Source organism: Pelophylax lessonae, assembly GCF_965119305.1.
Source record: "Pelophylax lessonae genome assembly, chromosome: 2".
In the NCBI taxonomy this organism is placed as follows: Eukaryota; Metazoa; Chordata; class Amphibia; order Anura; family Ranidae; genus Pelophylax; species Pelophylax lessonae.
In genome coordinates this window covers 302,608,393-302,632,546 of record NC_138769.1, presented here as the reverse complement: position 1 = coordinate 302,632,546, position 24,154 = coordinate 302,608,393, and the positions used below count along the sequence as shown (strand labels likewise).

Sequence of the window (24,154 nt, the reverse complement as noted above, 5' to 3'; positions counted from 1 at the left end):
ACACATTTATTGATCAAAAAAGTTTATATTGCACTGGTTAATAACCTAAGAATGTAAAAATAAAACCAGTGCACTGGATCATGCAGATTAAATCAACGTTGTACACTAGGTGACAGCTGTAACTCCACTTTTTTCTTAGCGGAAGTACAGCTGTCACCGATTGTGCCACACCGGTCCTCACTTCCATACAAACTTGGGAGTGTCTTTGTATCCTTCTCCATTTTGACTCCTGTTCACCAAACACCACATGTGAAATGGAGTCAGAGATCTAGCAGAACCCTGGAGCAAGGAGAATTAGGCTACCCACAGACTCAGAAGCTCAGAAGATTTGTGGCTGATTCTTCAGAAGTGGATTTAAGGTGACATCTGGGTGTGGATCCTGAGTCGGCTGTCCTTATTGGAGGTGGTTGCTTGGAAGGTCTGGTACTCCCCAGAGGGGCTGAGCTCTGGTGAGCGAGGGACAATAAGGGGAGCATGGCTTGTGGAGCGCTACCAATGTCACAGATTTTTGTTTGGAGAACTTTGAAGAGCACCGTTCACCTTACATTTAATGCTATTTAGAGGACTTTTTGTATATGATACCATTTAACATTTAGGCACGGACTTTTGAGTTTTTATGGAGCACCTTAAAGAGCACCTGTCTCTTTATAAGCCAACTCTGTGTACGATATTGTTTGACATACAAGTACGGACTTTTTGACTTCTGAGTTTCAAGAGCACTTGTCACCTTATATAGTCTATGTCATTAAAATGATTCCCAGGCACTTTGTATTTGGATTTGAACATAGCACTTGATCATAGCACAAGACACATAATATTTTTGATATATACGACACTGCTGATATTGTACTTTGTGCTTGGTTAAGCGCATGATTATTTTGGTGGTTACATATATAAATTTTGTATTTTATATTATCACTTTTTTTAATTTATAAATTTTTTGTTTGATTCGGACACTCAACACGATATACATATTTACATGCATATTTATTTTTTGTATACACATGGTGATCACACTACAAACTAGTCAACACTTAGTCACAATAAGGTCCAATATCTAGCAGCACCATACCCAGAATTAATTTTCATCTTACTATTCCCCACCAGGATTAGTAATTGGGTAGGCAGCAGCTTATCCATCTCCTAGCTTCTCCTAAATTATTTCCATTACATTGCACGGAACTTAACCCACACCATGAAAGAAATAGTTTATACGGTAATTCAAAAATCCAATTTTCACTTTCATTGACGGACACAGCTCCTCATCTTCTTAACTAAGTGGGACATCCCAAAGCAGTGTCAAACATGAGAGGTGGGAACAGCAAGAAAAAAATACCAAGGCTAAAACATAGCCAACCAGGTAACATGGAGCTCAATCATAAAACAACTGTAGCTCACCCGAAAAAAAAAAAAGTTAAAAACACCCTCAAAGAGGACCTAGTCCTCTAAACAGCAGCCTGAAAAACCTTGCGGTCAAAGGAAGCATCCGCAGGTGCCAACACATCCACCTTATAAAACTTTGTGAACGTGTGCACCGATGGCCAGGTAGCCACCTTGCAAACCTGCATCACTGACGCCTGACGGAAGGCCCAGGAGGCACTAAGCGCTCGAGTAGAGTGCGCCCTAACAAGGAAAGGAGGAACTTGACCCTTAATGGAATAAGCCTGAACCACAGCCTGTCTGATCCATTGGAAATTGTGACAGCAGAAGCAGCCTACCCTTTGCAAGGTCCATCCGTGAGGAAAAATAGTGAGTCGAACTTCCTAAAAGACTCCATAGCTGCCAGGTACACCCTTGTTGCCCGAACCACATCCAGGGAATGCAAGGCAATTGCCTTAGGATATAAAAAACAAAAATAACCGCGCTTGGTTACACTGTAAATACTGAAAAGGCAGCCGGTACAAAAGGTAAGATCAGACCCCAAAATAGATAACAATAGGAGTACAGTGCCACATAGATAAACTTAAATGATCAATAATGAGTAGAAAGAGAAGGATCATGCATCTGTGCTAATAGAAAGCCAAAGGTCGGCCCAAAGGTCAGTCCATAAAGTCCCACAGGAAAATGATTCAATCTTCCCTCAGTTGAACCAATAAATATAGGAGATTGAGGAGAGTATAGCACCAAGAAATTAGATCAGATCCAAAAACAATGCATCACCACGTGCTCAGTAGAGGGTATCTGATTACCGGATCGTTTGACCCTCGGTTAAGAGGCATGTCTTGGAAGGGTAAACTCAAAGGATTAGCAGCACACCACCAAGCTCCGGTTAGCAATCCAATATCCCATACACTGATAGACATGGTGCCTCCAAAAACTCCCAATTGAAATCCGCTGAATGAGCCAAAAAATACACCTCCGAAACAAAGGTAGACTCCAATGGCGTAGTATGTACAATTTAAACATAAGCAAAGGTAATATCAGCGCAAATGGACAATAAATGACTGTGAAAAGCGGCTGAACTCTCAGGTCAAAGATACAATTCCTGTCTGACAGTCTATAAAATACAATAGAGCAGCGCTGAGGGATATAAAAGAACAAATGAATGAATTCCAGTGGTGATAAAAACAGAAATAGTCCATGCAATGCCCGTGATGAAAGGTGACACACACTTTCTGGTTGGAGAGACAGGTGCTCTTTGTGCTTTCACATCCACCACCAAGTGAAATGGCCTCTCACCTTAAACCTGCTTATAATGAGCGTGTAACTCGAGCACTCATGGAACAATCATCCCCTCTGGGTAGAAGACTGATTGGATCTGTCTCACTCTTGCACTCCACAACATGAGGACCTCACACTGATCTTAGGCAGACTTGAACCAGCAGCTCCCTGGAAAGATCATCAGATGAACATACAAGTAAATGCCCAACAATGTTCAGTTACAGACTTCACTTACATTGTTGGGCATTTACTTTCATCTGATGATCTTTCCAGGGAGCTACTGGTTCAAGTCTGCCTAAGATCAGTGTGAGGTCCTCATGTTGTAGAGTGCAAGAGTGAGACAGATCCAATCAGTCTTCTACCCAGAGGGGATGATCGTTCCATGAGTGCTCGAGTTACACGCTCATTATAAGCAGGTTTAAGGTGAGAGGCCATTTCACTTGGTGGTGGATGTGAAAGCACAAAGAGCACCTGTCTCTCCAACCAGAAAGTGTGAGTCACCTTTCATCGCGGGCATTGCATGGACTATTTCTGTTTTTATCACCACTGGAATTCATTCATTCTTTTATATCCGTCAGCGCTGCTCTATTGTATTTTATAGTATGTACAATTTATTGACATAAGATAACAACAATGGGCAACTCACATGTCAGCAGAGGATACAGACATAAAAGTACAGGATTGCTGCAGCATGGGCGTGTTTACGCGCAGCCGTGACTAACGCGTTTCGTCATCACGGGGACATTGTCAAAGTCGTGGCCCGCACATGTATACACGCTATAAATAGAGTCACTCCCAGAAGTTACGTCACAGCGGAGCCACCGGAAGTACCTCATCTTGAAACCACCAGCAGGACACTTGCGTTCCACACTATGCAGTGTGAAGAGGACTCCGGAAGCACCACGGAAACGGATCTGACAGAGGTCTCATACATAAAACCAACAAAAGGAAGCTTGGTTTCAAGAAGATGAGGAGCTGTGCCCGTTAATGAATGAAAGCAATGCAAGTTTACATTTGCGCATAGAGATATTACTAACCAGCATTAAATATAATGGGCAAAAAGCAAAGTACCATCAAATAATGTAGCTGGTTAGCTCAAACTCTGACACAAGAAAATGACTGGCAGACTATACTGTCTATTTGTAACAAAAAGAGCATTAAACACTCACCAGCCTCTGACGACAGAAAATTATACAGCTCTGAAAGGATCTCAAGAAAGATCTGCTTCTGCATGGTTTGGCAATACTGAAAAAAAAAAATGGAAAGGAGTTCTGAGAGGCCAGTTATATTGCATGTGCAGCATATTCTCATACAATACCACAAAAGTAATTGTGGGGGTTTGCTATATATAGGCCACCCAACCAAAGGGAGGAGGTAGAGCTGGAATTTATATCACTGTTGGGTAAAGTGGCAAAACTGGGATCAGTCATATTGGGGGACTTCAATTATCCCAACATTGACTGGGAAGAGGGGACTACACACTCACAGAAGGCCCATTTATTCAGGAAACCTTACAGGACAACTCACATGTCACAGTTGGTGGATTCTCCTACTAGAGAAAATGCAGTCCTGGATCTATTGATCACTAATGACCCAGACCTAATCTCGGAGGTAGGAGTACAGGACAACCTGGGCTCTAGCGATCATAGGATGATCACATTTAGCGTAAATAACAATATAACAAGGCAAGTGGGGAACATAAGAACCCTAAATTTCAGAAGGGCAAACTTTCCAAAATGGTGCTCATTGATGGAAAGGGTAAACTGGAACCAAACCCTGGGATCACTGACCACGGAGGAAAAAATGGGAATGCTTTAGGAACATATTAAACAAATGCATCTTGCAGTGCATTCCTATGGGAAATAAATTTAGAAGAGACAAAGCCAAACCTGGCTGGCTAAACTGTAATGTTAAAAAACGTATTAGGGGAAAAAAAATGGCCTTCAAGAAATATAAATCAGAGGGCACAGTATCGGCTTTCGAGCAATACAAGGAGGCAAATAAGAAAAGTAAATACGAAATCAAAAATGGCTAAAATCAACTTTGAGAGACAAATAGCGGAGGATAGTAAAAATAACCCAAAGAAATTCTTTAAATATATAACCAGCAAAAAAGCTAGGACAGAGCATATTGCACACATAACTTAACGATGAAAAAGCAACCGTGCTGAACGCTTTTTTCTCATCAGTCTTTACACAGCAAAAGGAGGGGTACACTGACCACGACTATATGGTTAGTAGTAATACACAGGTCTTGCCGTTATGGCTAACAGAGGGGGAAATCAGGGAAAGGCTGGATAAAATTAACACAAACAAATCACCAGGCCCGGATGGCGTACATCCGAGTGTACTCAAAGAACTCAGTAAGATTATATCTAGACCACTGTTCCTGATCTTTGCTGACAGTATTATGACAGGAAATGTACCAGGGGATTGAAGGAAAGCCAACGTGATACCGAATATTCAAAAAAGGGCAGAGGCATAGCCCGGGAAATTATAGGCCTGTCAGTCTGACATCGTTAGTATGTAAACTTCTGGAGGGGATGATAAGGGACTATATCGTAAAGTTTGCTAAAGACAACAACATCATCATCAGCAGTAATCAGCACGGGTTTACAAATGGGCGTTCTTGTCAAACCAATCTCTTAACATTCTACGAGGAGGTGAACTGTGAGCTAGATTGGGGCAGACCAGTGGATGTTGTGTACCTGGATTTCGCTAAGGTGTTTGATACAGTTCCCCACAAGCGCTTAATTTAGAAAATAAGGTCTGCAGGTATCGACCGCAGGGTTTTCTCTTGGATACGGAACTGGCTAAAAGGGCGTGTCCAAAGGATGGTAATAAACAGCGCATACTCAGACTGGTCTGAGATGGTAAGTGGGGTCCCCCAAGGCTCAGTCCTAGGACCAACCTTGTTCAATTTATTCATAAACAGCATTGAGGACAGGATCAGTAGTTCTATATCAGTTTTTGCAGATGACACAATTGGGCAGGGCAATAACTGCACAGCATGAAGCAGATATCCTACAGAATGACCTGGACAAAATAACAGAGTGGGCAACGACATGGCAAATGAGGTTTAATGTGGAGAAGTGTAAGGTTTTGCACTTGGGGACTAAAAACATAAAAGCACAATACACGTTAGGGGGGGGGGGGGAACCAAAAATTGAGAAAGATCTGGGAGTCTTGGTAGATGATAGACTAGGCAATAGCATGCAATGTCAAGCGGCAGCTGCCAAAGCCAGCAGAATATTAGCATGCATAAAGAAAGGGATGTATTCCAGAGAGAAGACTATAATCCTTCCACTTTATAAAAACTCTGGTCCGACCACATCTGGAGTATTCTGTCCAGTTCTGGTTGCCAGTCCTCAGGAGGGATGTGTTGGAGCTGGAGACAGTCCAGAGAAGGGCAACTAAACTAATTAGGGGATTGGAGGACCTTAATTATGAAGAGCATCTGCAATCGCTTGATTTATTCTCCCTGGAGAAGAGACGCCTGAGAGGGGACATGATAGCAATTTATAAATATCTCAATGGTGATCTCGGCATAGAAAAACAGCTATTCAGTCGAAGGGATTGCATGAGGACTCGAGGGCATACAATGCGATTAGAGAAGCGTTTTAACCTCAGGCAACGTGGGGGGTTCTTTACTGTTAGGGCTACAAGATTGTGGAATTCTCTACCACAAGAGGTGGTTTCTGCGGGAAGTATGGTGGCTTTCAAAAGACTTTTAGACGTACATCTCAAGGATCAGAACATTCAGGGGTATGTGGGATGATTACTGCCACACACCCCTACACAGGTTGAACTGGATGGACTATTGTCTTTATTCAACCTCACCTACTATGTAACAATGGTCCATCCTGACATATCTGAGTGGCCTCACTTATCTGTGTGGCCTGAGAGCAAACGTTTCAGATTTTGTATACTAAACGATTGTAATGAAAAAAACTTTCATAGTAAAATGCTCCAGGATTAGGATTGCTCTTTTCAGAAAAATGTTTGCTTTTCAGTTATAGATGGCAATACAATAATTATATTTACATAACAGACACAACGCATAAAAACACAGAATGCAGACTGGTTATTTAAGATTAGGATTTAGATAATGCAGAATGCAACATTGTTATACAGTTTAGTAGTAGACAGGTAGCAATTTTCAAGGATGTACAGATAAAGAAAAATTACAGTTTATCACAAATTATAGAATTTATTTTTTATTTTTTTTAAAGGAATAAAAAAAAAAAAAATCTTACCTTATCAGCTTTGCCTTCACAGTCAGGAGGAAGAAGTTTGACTGAAAAAAAAAAAAAAACAAACAAACATGAATTTCAGACAAGGGGGGGAGGGGTAACATATCAAAATTATTGCCGCAGCACAACTCCAGCCAAAACTTCACCTTTAACCACTTCCTGCTTGGCCAATGTACATACAGTAAATGGCCGGGCGAGTGCTCCAGAACGTCCTCCCACTCGTGCACAATGGTGCAATCCTGTGATCCCCTTGTTTTCACAGTGTTCGATATCAGACTGCTGTGATAGGCCCAGGTACCATGTGATCACTGTGGCCAATCACAGTGATCACCTAACCAGAGAACTGTCATGAATGGCTTTCATTCATGACAACTTGTTTACTGTGATCTCTGTGGTCCATCACAGTGATGTCAAGGGACAGGGATATTTCACAGCTGCACTGTACCATCTGATAGCTGTAGCCAATCACAACAATCACAATAGTAAGCAAGCAGGTCATGAATGAAAGCCATTCATGACAGTTAAAATGATTGCTTTTACAGTGATCACTGTACAAGCAATCAGCGTAAAAAGAAAAAATCCAGGAGCGCCTTCCCAGAGTTTTTTTTTTTTTTTTTTTTTAACATATTGTCACCAGTCAAGTGTCCCTCATCAGAGCCACCCACTAGTTACCGCCACGCCAGTTACAGAGTCCCTGATCTCTGCCGTGCCAGTTACAGAGTCTCTAATCAACGGCACACCAGTAGTACACTTAGTACTACGTGACTGGACACAGCCGAGCCGCCCTGCCGCAGTAAAAAGTCGGCGGGCGGTCGGCAAGTGGTTAATGTCACTGCTGTGACGCGAAGCATCACAGCCACAGCAGGTGTACATCCCTATCAGCTGCAGCTGGGGGGGGGGGGGGTAACAGTTGAGGGCTTGTAAACGCTCAAGCACAAGGTTTTCCCACCCCTCAACAAGCCCTAATAGTACATCCAGTCACAGTTTTCCAATCACCACACCTGCCACAGTGTCACCAAATCAATGTAGCTGGAATCAGTGTTCCCGATTTGCCCGTTTATTGGTGTTTGTCTTATGCCTGGACCAATCCTTTGCCTGAATGCTGACCATGTCTCTGCCTGCTGCCTGAACTGACAAATCTGCATGTTTGACTGACCATGTTCTTGGGAGACACCAGTCCCAACCATCCCCTGCAGACAACTACACTCCTGGAACCTAAATTTCTTCTTCCTTTCTTTAGCCTTCTGTAATTCCTGGCCAGTGATCATGGCATTCCTGGGGACAGCTACGTACCAGTGGCTTATAGGAACTGGGAATGCTATAGGTAAGGATACATTAAGCTATATTCGGACTACTCGTATAGAGGCGATCCTTACAATACATTTTTTTTTTTATCCAGAATACGTTTTATTGAGAAAAGCATAAAAACGCCAAACAGTAGACTTCCCTTCTTGTACAGAAAACAGTTAATGCCAGTAAGGGTAATTTCTAAATAGTGTGCGCAATTGAAATCATCATCAACACAATCTTATTTTGCCATAAGTGAAACAACCCAACATTAGGCCTCAGTAACCGGGCCATGAGATCCACCGGAGCTACTCCAGGGACTTCTAACCAAGGAGCTCATATAGCTTTTGATACATGCGGGGGCAACCTCTGTTGATTTATAACTTTTTCCATCCTTAATGCATTACCAACGTTAGTAATCCATTCCCCAACTGTAGGAGTGTCCTCTGACTTCCAATGTACCATTATTAACTTACGAGCTAAGGATAGGACTGACTATAGCCTCTCTAGTGTGGTTCTCCCATTCAAATTCATCCAATAGACTAAGCAAGCAGAGTTTACAATATATTGGTTTTTATACAATGTATGTGGTGTATCACACAAACCAACCAATGTCTGGTACATAATCAGTCCAGGCATTAAAAAGGTCTCATATGTGGCATCACCATAGTCAGAAGGAGTAGCAAAACTGGATGTTTGCTTTACCGTAAAATCCTTTTCTGTTAAGTTCATTGATGGATGCAGTTTCTGATGCTTAACAGTAGGGTTATACTGCCCCCTACAGGAGTAGGACACTAGAAAGAAAAAAAGGTCTGGCTATGCCTATGGGCAGTCACAGAGGGTACACCCTGTCTTCCTGCTATAGGATGTCAGTTTTGTATCAAAGCAGTGTCAGAGAAGTAATACCAACCAATTCAAAATAGAAGGGCAGGTACTGCGTCCGTCAATGAACAAGAGAAAAGGATTTTACGGTAAGTCAAAAATCCAGTTCTCTATCCTTCATTGACGGACCCAGTGCCTGATGCATATCAGTAGGGATGTCCCCAAGCAGTGCCATAAAATGAGGGTTGGCAACAGCAGAAAAAAACAAGTACCCAAGGCTAAACATAGCCAACCAGGCAACATAGGACTCATCAGAAAAACAAGATGAGGCCTACCTGAAAAACAGAAAACACCCTCAAGGAAGGCTAAAAAGCCCCCTAAACAGTAGCCTGCAAAACTTTGCGGTCAAAAGAGGCATCAGGATGCACATCCACCTTATAAAATTTGGTAAAGGTGTGAACAGACAACCAGCCTTGCAAATCTGAACCACAGATGGCTTATGGCGAAAAGCCCAGGAAGCACTAAAAGCCCGAGTAGAACGCGCCTTAACAGGGAAAGGTGGAACCTGACCCTTAACTGAATAAGACTGCACAACAGTCTGTCTGATCCATCTGGAAATAGTCGCAGCAGACGCAGGCAGCCCTTCCTTTAGACCATCCCTGAGTACAAAGAGCGAATTTAAACTTTCGAAAAGACTCAGTCGCCAACCACATCCAAAGTAAGCAGTGCAAATTCCTTAGGATGTTTTGGCTTAGGACTCTAAGAAGGTAACACGATGCCCTCATTTAAGTGAAAACTGGAAATCACCTTTAGAAGGAAGGACGGATTTGGACGAAGTACCATTTTATCCCTGTGAACCAGCAGATAGGGAGAACCACAGGACAAGGCCGCCAGTTCCGTCCCCCTTCACGCAGAATAGATAACCAGAAGGCCACATTCTGGGATAAGGTAAGCAAGGGGAATCTCCCGATACTTTCAAAAGGAGGTTTCTGAAGTATCGATTGCACCAAATTAAGGTTCCAAGGTGGCAACTGAGGTCGCACCGGAGGTACCAAGTGTGGCACCCCCTGGATGAAGTTACACACCAGGGAATAGGTGGTCAACGGCCTTTGGAAAAAAAATTGGCAAGGCCGAAACTTGACCCTTGATTAGTACTGAAGGCCAACTTTTGATCAACTCCCCGTTGAAGGAAAGCCAATATCCGAGCCACCGAGTAAGAGCGAGGGGGAGCCCCAAGACACTCACACCATGCAATAGAAGACTTCCACGTACGATAATAAATCTTCCTAGAAGTCGCTTTCCTCGCTTTAGCCAGAGTGAGAATCACTGAAGCAGACAATGCTCTGACCTTCAGCACCTGGCTTTCAACAGCCAAGCCGTCAAAGCCAGCGCCCGCAATGCAGGATGGAAGATTGGCTCTCGAGACAAAAATCCTCCCTGAGAGGAAGGATCCAAGGAGTGTCTGCGTCTAGCTTGACCAGGTCGGCATACCAAGCTCGGCGAGGCCTGTCCGGAACCACAAGAATGACCGGAATCCCTTCCGCCTCAATCCTGCGAAGAAGTCTTGGCAGCAACTTGAGAGGAGGAAAGGCATACATCAGCTGATACTGACCCTACGGGGCCACCAGCAAGTCTGCCATAGGATCCCAAGAGCCGACCACAAACCTCTGTACTTTTCTGTTAACCTGAGACGCCAACAGATCTACATCTGGGAGTACCTCAATGAAGGCACAACTGCTGGAACATCTCCGGATGGAGGGACCATTCCCCTGCATCCAAGGCCTGTCGACTGAGGTAATCCGCCAGCCAATTTTCCACTCCTGGAATGTGAACAACGGAGAGAGCTGGAACAAAACCATTCCGCCCAACGAAGGATGCCTGCCACTTCAAAGGCCGCAAGGACACTTTCGGTACCACCTTGGTGATTGACATAAGCCACGGTTGTGGCATTAACCAATTAAATGCGCACTAGGCAACCCTACAGGCACCCGGTCCAGTGGACTAGGCAAAGCCGGATCACTCTCAGCTCCAGAACATTGATCGGTAACCTGGATTCCTCCAGGGACTAGACTCCCTGAGCAAATAACCTGTCGAGAACTCCCCCCCCCCCCACATGGACAGATTTGCATCTGTGGTGACAACTGTCCAATATATAGGGAGAAAGGATTTTCCTTGCTTAAGCATCGGGGACCAAAGGCCACCAGATCAGGGACTCCCTGGTCACCCAGATCAGCTGGATCTGAATGTCCAGGGAATTTGGATTCTTGTGCCATTAGAGAAGGATTTCCTTCTGGAGGATCCTTGTGAATGAAGGGGACTGCCTCGAAGGATGACACCATCAGTCCCAGAACTCTCATACAGGTCCAAAGGGACGACCATTTGCTGGACAGCAACAGTCTGGGACGACTTCTGAAGGCTCAGAATCCACCCGAACGCCTCCAGAGTTCTCAAGGTGATTTTCAAATTTGTTTCCAGCACCATAGGAGACTCCGCACGCAGAAGCAGATTGTCCAGGAAATCCAGGACTGATATCCCCCACTGCCGCAACAGCGCCAGGATCTGTGCCAACACCTTTGTGAAGACCCGAGGAGCAGAGACGAGACCAAAGGGCAACGCCACTAACTGATAGTGATCCTCTCCCACGGCAAAACAGAGAAGCCGTTGGTGTCCTGCACAGATTTGGATGTGAAGGTAGGCATCTTTGATGTCTATGGAAGCCAGGAAATCCCCCTGGTGTAGGGAGGCCACCACCGTGCAAACGAATTCCATCTTGAATTTCTGAACTCGCACAAAGCAATTGAGAGAGTGATCAAATACCACCAAAAGAAAGCTCTATTTGTGGGGAAAAAGGACATCAATTTTATTTGGGTACAGCGTTGCACGACCACGCAACTCGCCGTTTAAATAACAGTGCCTAATCACAAACAATGGCCTGGTCATTAAGGGGGTAAATCCTTCCGGTCCAGAAGTGGTTAAACTGCCCTCACTTACAGAAAGTTAATTCCTTTGATCTAAAAGAACGAAATAATACATTGTAAAACATTGCGTTTATAGTTATCTTGCACAACAATCTTAACAATGCTGATAAACATTTGCCGGAGGCTCTTTTTTTTTTTTTTTTTGACAGCTGTGAGTGAGCAGAGAACAGCTCTGTACTGTATGAATCGAGGACATGTCGTTTAACATTGTGAGGGGGGTGAATCAAGATCACAATTTTTTTAAGATTGATCGTGCAGCTTTAACAATTAATCGTGCAACTATAATACAAACACAGCAAATTTTACAAGATTCCTGCTAAATATAAAAGCTTAATCTGTATTGAGATAATAACAAATAATTTGTAAATTTTTAAAAATTGCACCTTTTTGCAAAATGGTGAAAACTGAACGTACACAAAACTGAAAACCAAATTTCTCTAAAAATCTGGAGGTTTTCATTTTTCACTTTCAGCGTTTTTAAAATACCCCCCAAACTATACATTTTCTGAAAGCAAAGAGCCAGTAGACTAAATAGAAGGTGCTACTGATTTTTAAGGCCACACGATATTTGCGCAACTGTTTGCCAAAACAATATTTTTGCTAAAAATGCACTAAAATCATTATTAGTGGATACAAACACAGCAAATTTTACAAAATCCCTGCTGAGTTCCTTTTAATTATAAAAGCTAAACCTGTATTAAGTTATTAAATATTTGTACATTTTAAATTGTACCCTTTTCGTGAAATGGTGAAAACTAAATCTACGCAAACTGTAAAACAAAAAAAAAAAATCTAAAATCCAGAGGTTACCAATTTTCACTTAGCTTTCAGAATTTGAAAAGTTCCCTCAGGCTCAGTTCACACTGGTGCAATGCGGGGAAACCCTGCAAATCCAGTGCAGGTTTCCGCATCACACCTGAATCGCCGGCAGTTGCTAACTGCTGCAGGTGTTAGTACAAAGTTAATGACACCACCAGATCGCTTTGCAGTGGGAACTGTGATTTCGGACAGGAATCAAATTGCATGAGTGTGAACACCCATGCGATCCGATTCTGGTGCGAACAAAAAAAAGATCCTGCAAAAGTTTGGTCCGAATGCGATGCGAAAAGAACAAAAGTTTGCAACTACACATACTAGCCTTTATTATACACAAGAAGAAAAATAAAAAAAGTTTAAAGTGCTGTCTCAGGTGGATTCCTGGAAAGGAAAATATGAGATAGCTCACTAGTACCTTCACCATTTTTCCTAGAGGACAGCCAAATAACAAGAAAGTAAGATGAATATCTATGGGGTTTGATGCCTAAAGAAAATTTCTTTAAAAACACTTATTTTGGTTAGATAACAGGCCAGTTCTGTAGTGTTTATTGCAGCCTTTTTGGTGCCTTCAAGTTTCTTCAGGGGTGCCTTGGCAAAATTACTAAAAATTGGCCAAAAACTGTATGCAAACCAGAGGGTGAATCAAGCCTGCCTTTTAGTTACAGAAAGCCACAGGTTATCATTGTGCACCATTACAACCTTCTATTCACTGGCCTCCTATCAACCAATGAAATTGTTTGATAAGGAGGACGTCAAGCGCCTGCACAGCAACTTGGTTTGCTTCACCCTTGCCCCTTTCTATAAGCACTGGGGTCACATTAGCTGAGTGAGGAAGAGAAACATTGGAATACTAGTCAGTACCTTTGTGCAAAGGTGTGTTTTGCTTTAGTAAAATAAACATTTCATGTTTGGTGTCCTATGTGTGTGGATGTTGCTGCATTATGTAAACTATTAGTTTCATTTTTACCATTTTAGAATGGGGTACCTCGACATTATGCAGAATTTTAAAGGGTGCCTTGACTGAAAAAAGGTTAAGAAATATTGGTTTAATGAATCTGTTGATGCTTGTAGACAAGGACCTTGGACATGGTTGTCCTGTTTCTTAAATAGATGGTCTTGCTTGAAATTTCTTAGTGGGGTAGATTTACTTAAAGCTGAGTTCCACCCTCAAAATTAATTTTTCCCTGTCCGCTTTCTCTAAATTACCTGAAAAACAAATTTGATAATTAAATATATATTTTTTTTTTATTCACTTTTTTTAAAGAAAATATACTTACCTTCCTTCCTCTTCCTCCCTCTGCGGACATGGCCGCCTACATCACTTCCTCCTTGCATTCACTCCTGGGAGATGAGCGTCTTCTATCCCAGGTATCAATGTGCCTGCACCGGCCCTTCTCATCCCTTCAGGTGCAGGCGCGTCATTCCCTGCTAAACAGCTTCTGGGCATGGCCAGAAGCTGTGCAGCGATGATGCGCCTGCACCGGGGCCAGTGCAGGGCATTCTGGGACTCAGACGTCCCAAAGAGGACATTCAGGCTTCAGCTGCCCACACCTGAGATGGCAGTGCTGGACAAGACATTTTCAAGGTAAGTATTTCTTCTAAAAGGTAAGTGAAACAGGGGACAGTTCAGAGGCTATCGTTGCATAAATGCACTAGCCCTGACTGTCCCGGGGGTATTTTTAACTAAAAAAAATTTTTCATGGTGGAACTCCGCTTTAAGGCAAATAATAAACTGCACTTTGCAAGAGCAGATGTTCTGGAGTTTAGTGCTGACTTCCGTCATCCAATCATGTGTATTTTTTGCAAAATGAAGTTTCACCTCATTTACTAAACTTTGGAGCATTACACTTGCTAAGTGCACAGTCTATTTGCCTTTAGTAAATCAACCCCATTGTCTTCATGGCAAGCTTGATCCATGTGATCCTGCAACTGTTAGCTTGGTATCACTTTTTGGCCCTCTGAACACAGAGAACAGGAATTCTACAGTCTATGAAAGCAATTAGCAACCACATATGATCTCTTCAGACATCAAAGGCTTGAAACTATTCATTGTTAAATAGACAACTGATAAGGATGGAAAAACCAAATCCTGAAAGCAGTGAACAGGAGATATAGAAGCAGGGTCAGTTTTGAACTTCATCTTGTCATAAAAAAGGCTCCTTAACAGAGCTTGCTGACACTCCAACAGAGGTAATAGCCACTAAGCGATCTAGTCTTAAAAGTTTTTAAAAAAGCAACTTCGAACAGCTTTAAGTGCATCTCATCTGCCTGAATTAATTCTCAACAGGCAAAGCTTTAGCAGTGTCAAAGCATGCCCACCTCCTTTCACCTTCCACACATTCTTACTTGCCATTGAGGCAGCACTTTATAGTAATAGGTCAACAGAAATGCATGGTGGCAGGGGGTAGAAGGCGTTCCAACACTAGCTTGTTTTTGAGCTTTTCCTGATCGGAATGGTCTGACATTTGATTGGGAACACAAAAAGCTGCTGCAGCAGCAATGTGTACCCTAGGAGAATCGCAGGAGGAACAGAGAAAGAACAAAACAGGTTCTGGTCAGAGCCTTTACCAATAAGTGACTTGCCAAACAGAAGTCTAGGACAAAATAAAAAAAATAAAAAAACCCCTTTCTCCAACTAAGGCCAAAACAGATGTTTTCTAATGAAGAAGATTCAGGCCTACATATGAAGTTAAACCCCCTGCCAAGGAATCGCACCAGACACCCTTCAAATTGAGTTAATCAGAGAGATAGCTAAAGATACAGACTGCTTCAACATAATCTGCTACATACAGTAGCTCACTGCACTGCAGATGACCTGCAAAACATCAACCTGAAAAACGCTAGATCTGGAAACACAACTCATGTTTTCAAATGGATCAGCTTTGGGCTCCATGCACACTAGACACTCATTGGCTATCAGCTAAATCTAAAGGAGCAAGTGTGTCCCCCCCCCCTCCGGAACCATATCAGGCCAAATGCCCTCAACATGGGGAGGGTGCTTTGGGGTAAGGGGACTCTTCCCCACAACCCTGGTCAATGGTTGTGCTGGTCTGCAGGGGGCTTATCCAAATCAGGCCACTGGCGATTTAAAAAAAAAAAAAACGATGGAAACCAGTGCTTCGCAGCGGTTACCAGCGTGCAGCTTTTTTTATGCTGGAAAAACACTCCACTATTTTTTTTTCCTGTTTCTAGACACTGAGGTTCAATAAAATCCTAATAACCTAAAGTAGTGTGGATTGACACAAATGATAACACTTTTTAGGTTTTAGGAGCTTGAAAAAAACACTGGTGTGCATTAGGGCTGGGCAAAAAAATCAATTTTTTAGTGTAAAACGATTTTTTTTTTTCAAACTCGAGTTTTTTGCCACTATAGTTTTTTCTATAGCGCGATATGAGCCAGCCCCCGCCCCGCGTAACCATAGACAGTACACACACACTAGCCGCCCCTTCAACTGCTCACTTGAGCTCTGAGTCTCTTTACAGTGTTCACTGATAGATAACTTCTCTTCCTTCACCTCACCGAGCGCACCATGTGACCGCGCTGCGCTGCCATTGGCCCAACGTCTTTGCATATTCATGAGCGGCGCTTGCCCGTGCGCCACGTGACAGCCCGCCACGCCATTGGCTGGCGAACGCTCTGCGCATTTGCATATGCATGAGGCTGGGTTTGGCATTTTGTAGAGGTTGGCCGTCGGGGCTTCTGGGAGTTGTAGTCTGCCGGAGACCTCTGTAGACGGGTCTATGTTTACAATGGCTCGGATGACTTTATGCCAACCGGTGGGGGGTATGGTAATGAGAGCAAGCGCTGGAGAGGTGTAGATTGGAGGAGGCTGGCCCATTGTGGCCTGAGCTCACTGTGAAGCAGGCGGGCACATGGTGCATGTGGGGTCAGGAGCCCATTGCTGCCCCTAAGGCATGCCGGGTTATCCCTGCTCCATGTGACCTGACACTCCAGGCTGCTGGATTCTATCATCAGTCCTGCTTCATGTATGGCACTGCACCACAAATATTACCCACTTCACATCCAGAAGATTTATCCCTCCCCCCTCCTCCCCTTCATGACCAGGCCATTTTTTTTTTTTAAATACAGCTCTGCATTACTTTAACTTGCAATTGCGCAGTCGTGTGCCATTATTTTTTGCGCTGTAAACAAGAAAGAAGACCAACAATTTTGAAAAAATATATATATTTTTTTACTTTCTGCTAATAAAACGTTCGGGAGATCGTTATTTTCTTTCTATTTTATTCTATTGTTTTTTTTTTAATCTATTTCATTTGAATTTATTCTATTCTACGCATTTTAACTCTTGAGGACAATCATAGCAATAAAGTTGCACTTTTGACACTATATCTGATGTCTGCAGTCATTTAAGTGCATTGAAAAAAAAAAAATCGAAAATCGAATCGAAACTCAAATTTTTCTTTAAAAATCGAAGATTTTTTTTTTTAGGCAAAATCGCCCAGCCCTAGTGTGCATGGAGCCTTAAGATGTTTGGAGAAGAATAAACTGCTTTCCATTTCTATCCATTCCTTATAATTGATTTTTTTGATTGACTGATGAACCTTTTCCTCAAAAAGGAAAAGACATATATAGGAGGGCCTCACCATTTTCCAACTCGGTCATCTTTAATACCCCTCAACATCAGCCTGAATGACTAAAAAGTGGAACTGGCTACTAATGCATTACAATGTTCACAAAACACATCTTTTCTTGGGTTTAGCACTAGCTGCAGATTTGTCTGGTGCCTTAGCCTGAAATGGCTGGCATAGGCCACAAAAAGCACATAGAAGTAGCAATAGAAGATGTGGGGGGGAAGGGGAACCATAAAACCAGACACTTCACTCACAAATGAAATAATCCACCAGATGTTAAAGCGGAGTTCCACCTAAAAAAAAAAAAAAAAAAAAAACATAAAAATACCCCCGGGACAGTCAGGGCTAGTGCATTCCACAATGGATAGCCTCTGAACTGTCCCGGGTTGCACTTACCTGCAAGAAGAAATACCGTATTTATCGGCGTATAACACGCACTTTTTCTTCCTAAAAATGGAGGAAAAAGCAATAGTGCGTGTTATACAGCGATATTAAAAAAAAAAAAAAAAAGGCCAGGAAGCAGCGCCGAGAGCAGAAGGGGGCGGGCCTGGCTGAGGAGAAGGAAGGACGAGCTGTCATAGGAAGTCCCGGCCTTTTTCAAAACTGATTCGGATAGTGTCAATGGCACTTGCGAGTCTGCATTGCTGGAGACTGCGCTGGCGAAGCTGCATTGCTGGAGACTGCTAATGAGGCTGCATTGATGAACACTGCTGATGAGGCTGCATTTCTGAACACTGCTGATGAGGCTGCATTCATGGGCACTGGTGAGATGTCATTTGATTAAAAAAAAAAAGTTCTGAGTTCAAAGCAGTTTTTTTTTAAATTTAAGCTTTTTCCCTGAAATTTCTCTCCTAATATTGAGGTGCGTGTTCAGTGGCGGCCGGTGTACTTAGGGTGCAGGGGCACTGCCCCCCCCCCCCCCATCCATGCGTCTAATCTGCATGCAGGGGCGCCGGACGCATGGAGTTCAATGGGGATTTTTATTTTTTTTTGGCATCACCTGATTAGAGCCAGAGGCTCTAATAGGACGATGCAAAGGGTGGACCCGGGCGCAGAGCAGTGCGTCCCGAGCCCACCCATTGTGTGACAATAGCGTATGAAAATTTGCTATTGTCACACTGATCCTCCTCCTGGCCAATCAGGAAGCGCGTCCGATACGCGCTTCCTGATTGGCTGCAAGGCAAACCCCATGCCATTGGCTGAGGAGGAGGCGGGAGCAGAAGGACTGGAGGAGATGCGCCGCCGGTCACCGGAACAGAGGAGAAGCCATCCGCCGCCGCTCCAGGTAAGTAAGGGGGCACGCACGCTGATCTCTGCATTGGGGGAATATATGCTGGTCACTATATTGGGGGCACGCACGCTGATCTCTGCATTGGGGGCATGTATGCTGGTCACTACTTTGGGGACACGCACGCTGATCTCTGCATTGGGGGCATGTATGCTGGTCACTACATTGGGGGCATGCACGCTGATCTCTGCATTGGGGGAATGTATGCTGGTCACTACATTGGGGGCACGCACGCTGATCTCTGCATTGGGGTCATGTATGCTGGTCACTACATTGGGGGTACGCACGCTTATCTCTGCATTGGGGGCATGTATGCTGGTCACTACATTGGGGGCATGTATGCTGGTCACTGCATTGGGGGCATGTATGCTGGTCACTACATTGGGGGCATGTATGCTGGTCACTACATTGGGGGCATGTATGCTGGTCACTACATTGGGGGCACGTATGCTGGTCACTACATTGTGGGCACGCACGCTGATCTCTGCATTGGGGTCATGTATGCTGGTCACTACATTGGGGGCACGCACGCTGATCTCTGCATTGGGGGCATGTATGCTGATCACTGCATTGGGGGCATGTATGCTGGTCACTGCATTGGGGGCATGTATGCTGGTCACTGCATTGGGGGCATGTATGCTGGTCACTGCATTGGGGGCATGTACGCTGGTCACTACAATGGGGGCATGTACGCTGGTCACTGCATTGAAGGGGGCATGCATGCTGGTCACTGCATTGAAGGGGGCATGCATGCTGGTCACTGCATTGAAGGGGGCATGTACGCTGGTCACTGCATTGAAGGGGGCATGTACGCTGGTCACTGCATTGAAGGGGGCATGTACGCTGGTCACTGCATTGAAGGGGGCATGTACGCTGGTCACTGCATTGAAGGGGGCATGTACGCTGGTCACTGTGCATTGAAAGGGGGCACGCTGGTCACTGTGCATTGAAAGGGGGCACACTGGTCACTGTGCATTGAAAGGGGGCACACTGGTCACTGTGCATTGAAAGGGGGCACACTGGTCACTGTGCATTGAAAGGGGGCACGCTGGTCACTGTGCATTGAAAGGGGGCACGCTGGTCACTGTGCATTGAAAGGGGGCACACTATACCTTAATTACTGAAGGCCCCTTTCACACTTTTACGACCTCAAAGTCACGCAATTTTTTACAGCGTTTTTGCCGCAAAATAAATGCCTATTACATTTTTCTGTTTGCGCACCCCCAAAAAAAAAAACTTTTGAGCACCAGCCACCACTGTGCGTGTTATACGCCGGCATGTGTTATACGCCGATAAATACGGTACTTACCTTGAAAATGTCTTCTCCAGTGCTGCCATCTCAGGTGTGGGCAGCTTGAAGCCAGCGCGATCCTCTTCTGCGTCTTCTTCTGTCCTCTTCAGTCCCACGATGCACTGCGCCGGCCTCGCCGTCACTTCCGGGACTGCAGCGTCATCTCCCTGCACAGCTTCTGGGCATGCCCAGAAGCGGTTTAGCAAGGTGTGCAGGCGCATTGATTCCTGGGAGCGATGATGCTCAGCTCCCAGGAATTATTGCAAGCCAGGAAGTGACGACGGGCCTTGGCCGCCGAGGGAGGAAGAGGAAGTAAGGCAAGTATATGTTTTTCTAAAACAAGATAAGTGAATAAAAAAAAAAAAAAATGTGAGTATCCATTTGTTTTACAGGTGACCCGGGACAAGAAGATGGACAAAAGTAAAATTTTAGGGTGGAACTCCACTTTAAATGAAGAACAAATAAACAGTGATTCAAACCAAGGCACTAAGTTGAGCTACAAACTAGGGTTATAACCCAAAATGCATCTTAAATCAAGACTGCCAGCACAACACCACATAAAACAGTTTAGTAAAGAGAAATGATTAAAAGAATTCCGTACAACTGCCAATCCCAGGCCCTACTCTGTAGAAACTGCTGCTTTGCCAGAGTCTTTATCGTTCAGATCGAGACAGAAAGAAAAAATAGGAGCACTAGAGATTCCAGAGTGATTTGGCACCCTGTAGCCTCTGCCCCCTTATATTCAAATCTTTGGTGCCCAAATCAATTAAAATACAAAAGAAACACACATAAGAATCCCCCACTGTAGAACTTCAGATTTCATCACACCCATTTCAGCCTGCACTTACATATTCTGGAACTACGTGAGCTGCAGGTGGATCACACGGTACACAAATACTCCAGGTGCCAATATCAACAACAAAAAGTTAGGGAAATAAAGGAGGGGGTGCAGCAACAAGTAATATAAAAGTCTACAGGGGGGGAGGGGGGTACAGATAAGAGAAAAGATATACCAATGTTCGTGCCTTTCCCTCAAACTTAATGCCATCATATGTCCTATAATAAATTTCAGGAAAAAGAACAATTGGACTCAGATGTACTGGCACTGTTTTCAAACCTCAGGAAACACCTTGTAAGGAAATCAGCCTTATACTGGCACATACAGAGTTTCAATAGATACATAAAAGAAAACATAAACCCGGCAGGTCTCTGTATCCAAATCTTCCCAACCATGGATCATGTGACCGAACAAATGAAGAAAGAATGGGAAAACACTCTTAATGAATGCTCCAAAAACCTCATGAAACTACTCCAGGAAGAGTACCGGAGACAAATTAAAAATCTAGATGAGGAAATTCAATCCATCTATGAACTACTCATACCTCTCAAAGCTGCACCACTATACAGCGAGCAGGAAGAAAAACTTAAGACCCACCTAGAAGAATATGGCAAAGAAATCCTACAAAAAAAAGGAAAGGAAATACTGGCGTGATAAAAAACGCATTTACTCAAGGTGGAACATATAGATGGTCAAATACATCGAGACAAAACAGAAATAAAAATAGACCTACAAAAAAAACCCAACTACTCCACGGATTCATCGTCCTATAATTCAGGGGCAGAAACAAATAGAGGTAGGGGCAGGACCCACCCAAGAAACTACCAACAAGACCCACAAAGGCATTATGACAGAAGGGAATGGGGACCACAAAATGAACCAGGAGAAACCGACCCCCAAGAACTGGAAATTACAGAAACATCAGCACCCAGTAGACCAACTAATTACCATCAGATCTTCACGAGATCACAAAAGAAAAAAGACGAAGATCCAAAACAGGCACAAAATTTTTTTTTTTTTTTTAGGCAGAGAGAAAACCAAAACCAAAACCAAACCACCATTGACTCCTGGAACAACAGGAGCCCAGACAAGAGGAACCGAGGGACTAAACGTTATCAACCTCTCCTCCCACAATCTGACACTGGAACAGATGGAGATATTATCACTAGGACTATCCTTCTGCCCCAACCAGAGTATGGACACCTTTGAGGCTATTAAGGACATCAACCTTTTCGCACGGAATTTGTTATTGAAGTTTATGCATTATAAAAAACCAACAACTATTGAACAACCTACGTCACTGACTGCTGCGGGAATTCCAAGCCATCCAAGATTTAAATTTACTTTTAGAAGAAGGTGGTCTGGATGATCTAGAGGGATCCGATGCATCTATGGATAGTGACGACGAAGCAGAGGAGGATGTAACAATGGATACCTTCCGTAAGAAGTCACACAAATTCCCACCCTTAAGTACCAACCCCACAATTGCGCTGTTCGTCAGACAAATATCGAAAGACATTGAAAAAATACATAAAAAAACCAAAACAACCAACCTAAACCAATCACAAAAGAGAGCATTGAAAGAACTAAAAGAAATTGAAAGCATTACTATCAAACCCTCGGATAAAGGGGGGAATGTCGTTGTGATGGACAACGAACACTATAAACATATGTGTCTAAAAATATTGGAAATAGGAAATGCTTCAAAGCAATCTCACCCCTCATGATTGGTAATTACAGCAAGGAATTTTATAGATTTGGTAGACAGCGCATAAAACGATAAAACTATATCACAGACATTATGGTAATTTATCAGAACAAAGCACCCGAGAACCCCCACCTTCTACTCATTGCCAAAAATTCACAAAAACCCGATAGACCCACCTGGAAGACCGATAATCTCGGGTAATGGCAATATCACGGAGAAAGCAAGTCAGGTCATAGACACCTACCTCAGACCGCATGTGACCCAATTAGAATCATATACCAAAGACACAGCCCACCTACTACAGATTCTCGAAGGCCTAACCATACCGAATGATGCCATACTCGTCACTATAGACCCTGTACAATAATATTCCTCACTCACACGGTCTAAAAGCAGTAGAAAAAACATTCAATCAACTGAGTAACCATGATAAAAAATTCAACCAGTTCATCCTCAATTTGTTGGCATTTATACTAAACTATAATACTTTCACCATGTCATACAACAAAACTAAAATCCCATTTCTGGATACATACATCTACAAAGACGATAAAGGGAACGTGATGACAACATTATATAGAAAGGAAACAGCGGGGAATACAATACTGCACGCCACTAGTTTTTCACCCGGAACCCCTTAAAAAATCGATACCCTACAGTCAATTCCTCAGAATTAAAAGGAATTGCACGAATGAACTGGATTTTCAAAAAGAAGCGCATGACCTCAACCTCAGATTACAGGAACGAGGATATGCTAAAATGTGCCTCATGAAGGCTTTCAATAAAAGTCAAAAAAAAGAGACAGACAGGACATCCTTTTCAAAAAAGACACTACCAAGGACAAAACTCAACAACCAATAAGGATTATTATGCGACTCTCCAACGAACACCGACAGATAAAAAAAATACTACAAAAGAACTGGTCCATACTTACGGAGGACCCTAACATCAAAGAACTAGTAGCAGAAAACCCCCTGGTCACCTATAGAAAAACGAATTCCCTACAACAATCACTGGTTCACAGTGAGTTCAAACTCAGAAAAGATCCCTGCCAGGTCAAGGGCACTTTCCCGTGCGGATCCTGTGCACAGTGGCCCAGTTATCCAAAAATCAACTCATAAAATACTACCAAATAGAGATCATTTCACTCCAAAACACTATGCCAATTGTAAGACCAAAGGTGTAGTATACCTTATGGAGTGCGAATGTGGCAGCTTCTATGTCGGCAAGACACGGCAGGATTTCGGCCTTAGAGTAAATCAACACCTACAAAGCATGTCTATAAGCAACTTTTATCTTCCACTAGGCTGCCATGTTGCCAATTACCACAAAAACCGGATGCCAAGAGTCAAATTCTCTATACTGGACAGGATACATGTCCCCCCTAGAGGGGGGGACTGGAATAAATCGCTCCTTCAGATGGAGCTACGCTGGATAAAGAAACTAAATGCAGCTCAACCTCCTGGCTTAAATGAAAATGTCAGTTACCGCCCCTTTTTGGAGGGCTTCTCATCAGGGAAAACTGACAGATACCAACAGACACCCTGATTATATGACTAATAATATCCGTCTCACCCATTTCTTCCCCTGAAAGAAGAAACAAGAACTAAATTTAACAAA

General features: G+C 43.5%; 1 protein-coding gene across 1 annotated transcript in view; it reads right to left on the bottom strand.

The window, feature by feature from the left end:
* LEMD2 (LEM domain nuclear envelope protein 2) overlaps positions 1 to 24,154 on the bottom strand; it is a 74,985-nt gene that overhangs the window by 22,171 nt on the left and 28,660 nt on the right. The window contains exons 2-3 of the mRNA XM_082246391.1: positions 6,917 to 6,957; positions 3,831 to 3,906 (exon numbers count right to left, since the gene is read on the bottom strand). Coding sequence (XP_082102517.1) covers positions 3,831 to 3,906; positions 6,917 to 6,957 — 117 coding nt within the window. The remainder of the gene's footprint in view (positions 1 to 3,830; positions 3,907 to 6,916; positions 6,958 to 24,154) is intronic.